The sequence below is a fragment of the Bombina bombina genome, chromosome 3, assembly GCF_027579735.1.
Source record: "Bombina bombina isolate aBomBom1 chromosome 3, aBomBom1.pri, whole genome shotgun sequence".
Lineage (NCBI taxonomy): Eukaryota > Metazoa > Chordata > Amphibia > Anura > Bombinatoridae > Bombina > Bombina bombina.
The window spans coordinates 1,240,135,883-1,240,144,693 of record NC_069501.1 but is presented as its reverse complement, the minus strand read 5'-3'; the positions used below and the strand labels follow the sequence as shown (position 1 = coordinate 1,240,144,693).

General features: G+C 42.9%; 1 protein-coding gene across 5 annotated transcripts; it reads left to right on the top strand.

The window, feature by feature from the left end:
* Positions 1-1,891: 1,891 nt before the first annotated feature.
* On the top strand, positions 1,892-7,831 carry LIPT2 (lipoyl(octanoyl) transferase 2). 5 transcript variants are annotated; one of them, XM_053705094.1, is made up of 3 exons: positions 1,892-2,009; positions 4,903-5,366; positions 7,549-7,831. In XM_053705094.1, the coding sequence occupies exons 2-3, from the start codon at positions 4,904-4,906 to the stop codon at positions 7,800-7,802; spliced, it is 717 nt and encodes a 238-aa protein (XP_053561069.1). In that variant the 5' UTR covers positions 1,892-2,009; position 4,903; the 3' UTR covers positions 7,803-7,831. The 5 variants fall into 5 exon arrangements, with proteins under 5 accessions (XP_053561069.1, XP_053561067.1, XP_053561070.1 ...); XM_053705092.1 differs by lacking the exon at positions 1,892-2,009 and adding an exon at positions 2,029-2,130; XM_053705095.1 differs by lacking the exon at positions 1,892-2,009 and adding an exon at positions 2,039-2,051.
* The last annotated feature ends 980 nt before the right edge of the window (positions 7,832-8,811 follow it).

The following is an 8,811-nucleotide window of genomic DNA, read 5'->3' as shown; positions in this document are numbered from 1 at the left end:
TGTCCATGAAAAAAAAAAAGAGAAGCGATAGTGGCAACTACAAAGATAGCTAAAATCACCCAGGCTGACTCTTAGTTACTGCTATCGCTTCTCTTTTTTTTTTTTTTTCATGGACAAGTTACACGTTGTCACCTTTTTTTTTTTTTTTTCATGGACAAGTTACACGTTGTCACCTTTTTTTTTTTTTTTCATGGACAAGTTACACGTTGTCACCTTTTTTTTTTTTTTAATCATTAAAACATAGTTGTTTTATTTTTTCAATTTAAAATGCATGAGAAATAAAGTCAACACACATTTTATATAAGCATACATATATAGGTTATCAATCTAGGTTATTAGCCTATTAGTAGGTCTCAGTGATAAAGATATTACAAGGCACCTTGGTGTTCAGTAATTATATAGGCACACATAGCTCCAGACTTATAACACAATGGAACTCCAGTGAGCCATTCTGTATGTACACTTGGGGAATGGGGATAAGTATTACAGTTGCTTGTTTCATAGAATGTTATTGAACGTAACTGGCATATGCACTAGCTAGAATGTTCAGAAAATCTTATCAGATGTAAAAGCTTTTATAATATCTAGCAGGCATCCCAACCTGCAAAAACTCATTTCAGGGAGGTGCGCTACCCCCCTCCCCCTCCCAGTTATATATTGGACACCTTGAAACCCTAAATAAGATAGAGACTTATCATTAAAGTAGATTCCCACTACATTTAAAAAAGTAGATTTATTGCATAACCACATGCAACAAACCTTTTTTTCCAGTGATTGTACGGTTGTTGAATGCTTTAAATATTTTAGAATACGAAGTTTATTTACGTGCAGTAAATAAGGTAGTATTTGTGTTTTATTTTATTACAATCAGTGGGGACTTTTTGGTTACTGATGCATGCTTTAAGGGTTCTATAATGTCCCAGAAACTAAAGGCATTCCTTAAAGACGCACTTTTCCAGATTTGAGTCATATTGGATCATGGTACTTGGAATTTCTGGGAGATTGCATTCCATTTGCTGGCATCAGGGAGCCGCTAATACAATCAGGGAGACTCTCTGAACTTCAGGGAGAGTTGGGATGTCTGATCTAGCATAATTAATCTACAGAGGGAATATTTTTTGTACTTGCTGGTTAGAATCTGTGTCTAGTGCAATCAACACCATTGTCTGCACATCTTTTATCAAAATCACCTTTTTTTGGGGGGTGCATCCCTGAATGGCAGTTTGGATATGTGGTCACCCTAGTTCCCAACAGCTGCTTTATGCAAGACACTCCCCAAGACATTGATGCATATCTGAATGAACATTTATGCCCAAACATTTGCCCATAGGTACCAAGGTTGCTAAAATGAAACGTGTATCTATATAGATAGGAAGATGCAATTGCACCCAACTACAGAAATGCAGATATTCTAATAATGCTAACTACATTTGTCTGTGCCTGGCTCTGCAGACAACAGGAATTGTTCTAATCCACCTTAACAGAACACACGTGATCTGAGTGACCGTGACGCTGCGTGAATCAAGCGCAGGGGGTTATGGGATTGATATATTGTAACTTTCTGGTGAATGAGGATAATGTTCTAAGTAGACAGAAATAAACTATTTGTCTTTATTATTATTTATAGTCTATGTATATTAAACGTTTAATGCGAGTCGTTGTTATTATTATTTCCTACATCGGGGCTGTAGTAAAATAAAAGCGTGACGTGTGGTGTTTATAATCACCGTCTCAGCTTGTGCACGTACAGTTATTGCCATACGATTGTATACTCAAAATATCCCGCGTAAATACTTTCTCAGCTGCCGTACGCCAGCACTTGCCAGCCAGTAAACACGTCACTGACGAGATTATTTAATGTTTCAGCTGTAACAGTCATGCGATGGTTGTATTTATTGTTTACCCTTTCATAATAAAATAACGTGTACTTAGTCGCCTGCAGCCTTAGGAGCGCTCCTTATTTAATAGCAGCTGCTGAATATTGTAACTTTATTAGTCCTTACTGTAAGGTAAGAGACTAACAGAAGGGGCGGGGCCAGTGAGGCAATATGGTGTCTGATAGCGCAATGTGCCCTTAACCTAGACTTTTACCTAACTGTACTGCAGCTGCCCTCTCTTGTGCTACTAACGGTACTTTGTGCTGTCATAGCCCACTGCTGTGTCTGGTTCTGGGCTCGCTACTGCCTGCCTGGTGCTCAGCCTGCCCTTGTTAGTGTCTGGTGCTCAGCCTGCCCTTGTTAGTGTCTGGTGCTCAGCCTGCCCTTGTTAGTGTCTGGTGCTCAGCCTGCCCTTGTTAGTGTCTGGTGCTCAGCCTGCCCTTGTTAGTGTCTGGTGCTCAGCCTGCCCTTGTTAGTGTCTGGTGCTCAGCCTGCCCTTGTTAGTGTCTGGTGCTCAGCCTGACCTTGTTAGTGTCTGGTGCCCAGCCTGCCCTTGTTAGTGTCTGGTGCTCAGCCTGCCCTTGTTAGTGTCTGGTGCCCAGCCTGACCTTGTTAGTGTCTGGTGCCCAGCCTGACCTTGTTAGTGTCTGGTGCTCAGCCTGCCCTTGTTAGTGTCTGGTGCTCAGCCTGCCCTTGTTAGTGTCTGGTGCCCAGCCTGACCTTGTTAGTGTCTGGTGCCCAGCCTGACCTTGTTAGTGTCTGGTGCTCAGCCTGCCCTTGTTAGTGTCTGGTGCCCAGCCTGACCTTGTTAGTGTCTGGTGCCCAGCCTGACCTTGTTAGTGTCTGGTGCTCAGCCTGCCCTTGTTAGTGTCTGGTGCCCAGCCTGCCCTTGTTAGTGTCTGGTGCTCAGCCTGCCCTTGTTAGTGTCTGGTGCCCAGCCTGCCCTTGTTAGTGTCTGGTGCTCAGCCTGCCCTTGTTAGTGTCTGGTGCCCAGCCTGCCCTTGTTAGTGTCTGGTGCCCAGCCTGACCTTGTTAGTGTCTGGTGCCCAGCCTGACCTTGTTAGTGTCTGGTGCTCAGCCTGCCCTTGTTAGTGTCTGGTGCCCAGCCTGCCCTTGTTAGTGTCTGGTGCTCAGCCTGCCCTTGTTAGTGTCTGGTGCCCAGCCTGCCCTTGTTAGTGTCTGGTGCCCAGCCTGACCTTGTTAGTGTCTGGTGCTCAGCCTGCCCTTGTTAGTGTCTGGTGCCCAGCCTGACCTTGTTAGTGTCTGGTGCCCAGCCTGACCTTGTTAGTGTCTGGTGCTCAGCCTGCCCTTGTTAGTGTCTGGTGCCCAGCCTGCCCTTGTTAGTGTCTGGTGCCCAGCCTGCCCTTGTTAGTGTCTGGTGCTCAGCCTGCCCTTGTTAGTGTCTGGTGCTCAGCCTGCCCTTGTTGGTGTCTGGTGCTCAGCCTGCCCTTGTTAGTGTCTGGTGCTCAGCCTGCCCTTGTTAGTGTCTGGTGCCCAGCCTTCCCTTGTTAGTGTTGGGTGCCCAGCCTGCCCTTGTTAGTGTCTGGTGCTCAGCCTGCCCTTGTTAGTGTCTGGTGCTCAGCCTGCCCTTGTTAGTGTCTGGTGCCCAGCCTGCCCTTGTTAGTGTCTGGTGCTCAGCCTGCCCTTGTTAGTGTCTGGTGCCCAGCCTGCCCTTGTTAGTGTCTGGTGCTCAGCCTGCCCTTGTTAGTGTCTGGTGCTCAGCCTGCCCTTGTTGGTGTCTGGTGCTCAGCCTGCCCTTGTTAGTGTCTGGTGCCCAGCCTGCCCTTGTTAGTGTCGGGTGCCCAGCCTGCCCTTGTTAGTGTCTGGTGCTCAGCCTGCCCTTGTTAGTGTCTGGTGCTCAGCCTGCCCTTGTTAGTGTCTGGTGCTCAGCCTGCCCTTGTTAGTGTCTGGTGCCCAGCCTGCCCTTGTTAGTGTCTGGTGCTCAGCCTGCCCTTGTTAGTGTCTGGTGCCCAGCCTGCCCTTGTTAGTGTCTGGTGCCCAGCCTGCCCTTGTTAGTGTCTGGTGCCCAGCCTGCCCTTGTTAGTGTCTGGTGCCCAGCCTGCCCTTGTTAGTGTCTGGTGCCCAGCCTGCCCTTGTTAGTGACTGGTGCTCAGCCTGCCCTTGTTAGTGTCTGGTGCCCAGCCTGCCCTTGTTAGTGTCTGGTGCTCAGCCTGCCCTTGTTAGTGTCTGGTGCTCAGCCTGCCCTTGTTAGTGTCTGGTGCCCAGCCTGCCCTTGTTAGTGTCTGGTGCTCAGCCTGCTCCTGTTGGTCTCTGCTGTAAGATTTACCACGCACTATCTTTGCCTGGTATACAGGGTTTGCCACTGTCTGGTTCTGTTATTGCCCACTATCTGTGCCTGGTTCTGTTATTGGCCATTGTGCCTGGTTCCTTTATTGCCCTCTGTACCTTGTTCCCGCTGTCAGTACCTGGTTCTGTTTTTGCCTTCTGTCTGTGACTGGTTCCGTTATTACCCGCTGTCAGTATCTGGTTCTGTTTTGGCCTTCTGTCTGTGCCTGGTTCTGTTATTGCCCACTGTCAGTACCTGGTTTTGTTTTTGCCTTCTGTCTGTGACTGGTTCCGTTATTGTCCGCTGTCTGTGACTGGTTCCGTTATTGCCTGCTGTTTGTGCCTGGTTCTGTTATTGCCCACTTTCTGTGCCTGGTTCTGTTATTGCCCACTTTCTGTGCCTGGTTCTGTTATTGCCCGCTGTCAATACCTGGTTCTGTTTTTGCCCGCTGTCTGTGCCTGGTTCTGTTATTGCCCGCTGTCTGTGCCTGGTTCTGTTATTGCCCGCTGTCTGTGCCTGGTTCTGCTTTTGCCTGCTGTCTGTGACTGGTTCCGTTATTGCCTGCTGTCTGTATCTGGTTCTGTTATTGCCCGCTGTCTTTGTCTGGTTCTTTTATTGCCCGCTGTCAGTACCTGGTTCTTCAGCTTGTGCTAGGTTCTTTTTTTGACACTGTCTTTGTCTTGTTCTTTTCTTGCCCACTGACTGCCCCAGCTAACCTTTGTGCTTCTTATTATCCAGCATGTCTCGTGCTAGCAGCCGGCCCTTGTTGCGTATTGTTAGGCTTGGGCTAATTCCTTATGCAGAGGCCCTGCAGGAGCAACAACGCTATGTCCAGGCACTGAAAAATCCACAGACTTCCACTGACTCAGAACCCAAAGACACCCTACTCCTGTGTGAGCACCCAGCTGTGTACACTGTGGGGATCCGACAAGGGCCATATCCTGCCCAGGAGGAGAATAGGCTTCAGGCTCTTGGGGCTGACTTTCAACGTACAGACCGCGGGGGGCTCATAACATTCCATGGACCAGGGCAGTTGGTGTGCTACCCAATATTAGATCTGCGCCATATCCGCAGGTCACTGCGCTTGTACGTTTGTGGACTGGAGGAAACAGCGATACGCCTATGCCAAAGACTTGGAATACAGGCAAAGAGGACCTCAGAGACGGGAGTCTGGGTCCGGGATAGAAAGATTTGCGCCATCGGTGAGACTGGCATACAGGACTATATGAAGTGCCTTAAAGGGATATGAAACCCAAAGTTTTTCTTTCACAATTCAGATAGATCATGGAATTATAAACAACTTTCTAACTTACTTTTATTATGTTCTTTTGGTATCCTTTGTTGACAAGCAGGGACTTAAGCTCAGGCACGTGTCCGGAACACTATATGGCAGGAGTTTGGCAAGAATGTTATCTACTAATCTCTTCAACAAAGAATACCATGAAAACAACAAGGCACATTTTGATAATAAAAGTAAATTGGAAACATGTTTAAAATTGCCTTATCTATCTGAATTGTGAAAGAAAAATGTTGTGTATCCTATCCCTTTTAATGATGGCGGCAATAATAATTGGTAATGTAATAAATAATCTAGTTAGTAATGTTATGACTGGTATTCACTCACTTTATATTACATCATTATTATTGAACACTGTCGAGAAGTGTATATGTTTAACTGACACCTTAAAGCAATACACCTCATACACATTACCTAGATTTGTGCGGCTAATTGTACATTGTTAGGTTTGCAGACCTCTCTGACCTCCAAATAATCAAATGGAGTTTGTCCCCTTGACAGTAAGGTTTCTGTGGATTGTGTTATCCTTAAAGGGACATGAAACCCAACATTTTTCTTTCACGATTTAGACAGAGAATACAATTTTTAGAAAGTTTTTAATTTACTTTTATTATCAAATTATTTGCTTTGTTCTTGTGTTATTTTTAGTTAAACAGATACCTAGGTAGGAATCGTGCACATGACTGAAGCACTACATGATAGGAAATAGTGCTGCCATCTAGTGCTCTTGCTAATGCATAACATTGTTGCAAAATTGCTGCCATATAGTGTTGCAGACACGTGCACGCTCCTGAGCCTAACTTCCTTCTTTTCAACAAAGGATGACAAGAGAAAAAATAAAATTTGATAAAATAATTATCTGAGTCATGAAATTAACTTTATGTCCATTTAATAACTAGGATTCTCTTTTTTTAAAGTAGTTTAGGTTTTACTTTCTCACTTCATAGTTCGGATTTATATCATGTTATATGACTCGTTTAAAGAGACAGAAAGATCAACATTAAAATGTGCATTTCAATTTTAAAAAGAAGCATTTTTCAATATATTTCCATTAGGGAAAAATCCTTAGCGCAAAATGTATTACTGTTTCAGCGGCATACACACACATGCTACATCAGTATTCAGACACCATAACTGGCAGTGGTGTGTATTACATCACCGCAGACTTAAAGGGACATACTACTCGTATGCTAAATCACTTGAAACTGATGCAGTATAACTGTAAAAAGCTGACAGGAAAATATCACCTGAGCATCTCTATGTAAAAAAGGAAGATATTTTACCTCACAATTTCCTCAGCTCAGCAGAGTAAGTTCTGTGTACCCAGCTGCAGGGAAAAAAAATAAAAAAAAATGAAGAAATGAACAGCAGCCAATCAGCATCAGCAGTGCTGAGGTCATGAACTCTTACTGTGATCTCATGAGATTTGACTTAACTCTCATGAGATTTCATAGTAAGCTTCCTTTACCTGATTGGTGAAATAATATGAGAGTGCACGAAGCTCATCCTTTCAGTTGTCCCGGGACAGACATACTAATATGCTGCTTAGAAATCCTTTACAATGGGATGTGGCTACTGAGGAACTTTTGAGGTAAAATATCTTTCTTTTTTACTTAGAGATGTTCAGGAGATATTTTCTAATCGGCTTTTTACATCTATACTGCATCACTTTCAAGTGTTTAAACATTTGGGTATTATGGCCCTTTAACTGGTATCATATAAGCCACTACTGACTGTTTAAATGCTAGTGCAAAGGCCCCTTAAAACATATTTGAATATTCTGTTGAAAAACAGTAATACCTTTTACTGGAAGCATTTTTATAATGGATAAATGTTTCTATTTAAATTAAAATGCAACCATGCACGTTACATTCTGATCTTTCTATCTGTTAATCATGCATACAACTCACCTATAAAGATTGTCATTGTGTGAAGCTGTTAAATAAAGTTGAATACATTAGAACTTTTGGTACACAGCTAAAAACTGATAGTTCTGATTTAGTAATTAATGTTGTGAACAGATTTGTCAGTAAAAAAATAATATTGTGGCAAATCCCATATGCATTACGTGATACCTTGTTTTTTAGGTGTTCATTGTGCAAGACACATTACGTCACATGGCCTGGCGATGAACTGTAACACGGATCTGACGTGGTTTGACCACATCGTCCCTTGCGGAATTAAAGGCAAAGGAGTCACTTCCCTGACACAGGAGCTTTCAAGAAACATCACAGTTGAGGAGACTATACCTTCTTTTGTAGAGGCCTTTCAGGAAGAATTTAAATGTAATATGCTCCTAGAAGATGCGCTACAAACTACAAATACTGTCCTGGCTTCCTGATATTTATTTAAATAAAAACATTAACTTTTTGTCATTGTATTAGGCTTATATGGCACCCACGATGTCCTCCGTCACAAGGCAATAGCAGACTGAGAGGCTCAATCAGTTGGTAGTAGATCTTGCCTATCTTATTGCCCACGATTACAACGTAATCAAGTAATAATACAATGGTCTAAGCAACTAGAGGTTTTATTATTGCTTTAGAATATCCCTTTAAACTATGCAGAAATTGCTTAGGGAAGTATATGTCACGTTTTATTATAGATACTATCTATGCTATCTATTTAGGTGTTTCACAAGTTGCCTGAAGAGCTCAAAATTTTAGTTAACTGGGTAGTTAACTAAAACATTGTAAAGAAAACTAGACAAAATATAAATCATATCTCGCAACATGAATCCTTAAATGGACAGTCTACTTGAAATTTTGTATTGTTTAAAAAGATAGATAATCCCTTTATTACCCGTTCCCCAGTTTTTCATAACCAACACAGTTACATTGATATACTTTTCACATCTATGATAACCTGTATCTAAGCCCCTGCAGACTGCCCCTTATCTCAGTGCTTTTTACAATCTTGTATTTTATCCAATCAGTGCTGGTCCTTGTATAACCATTATCATTCACAGGAGTGAGCATAATGTTATCTATATGGCACACATGAAGTAGCACTGTTTGGCTGTTGTGTACTGAGGTAAGGGGCAGCATGCAGGGGCTTAGAAACAGGTAAACTTAGAGGTTATAAATTATATTATGGTTAGGTAAAGCTGGGAAATGGGTAGTGAAGTGAATGTGTTATCTTATTAAACAATAAAAAAACGTATTCGGCAATAGAAAAGCAATAGTTACTAGGTAACAATAAGGGGGCACACAATAATATGTGGTTTTAGATATATATATATATCTGTGCAAAAGTCTTAGGCTACAATTAGATTTCTTGTTTTAGCAATGGTATAATGATCATATATCATTATTTCTTAGTCTCTATTAGAATACAACCAGAAAATACAG

What these genes read in the sequence shown, in the direction of transcription:
- LIPT2 (XM_053705094.1), top strand. Translation starts at nt 4,904, where the DNA reads ATGTCTCGTGCTAGCAGCCGGCCCTTGTTGCGTATTGTTAGGCTTGGG. An exon ending in TAGAAAGATTTGCGCCATCG is followed by an intron (nt 5,367 to 7,548) that starts GTGAGACTGGCA and finishes CTTGTTTTTTAG; the next exon opens with GTGTTCATTGTGCAAGACAC.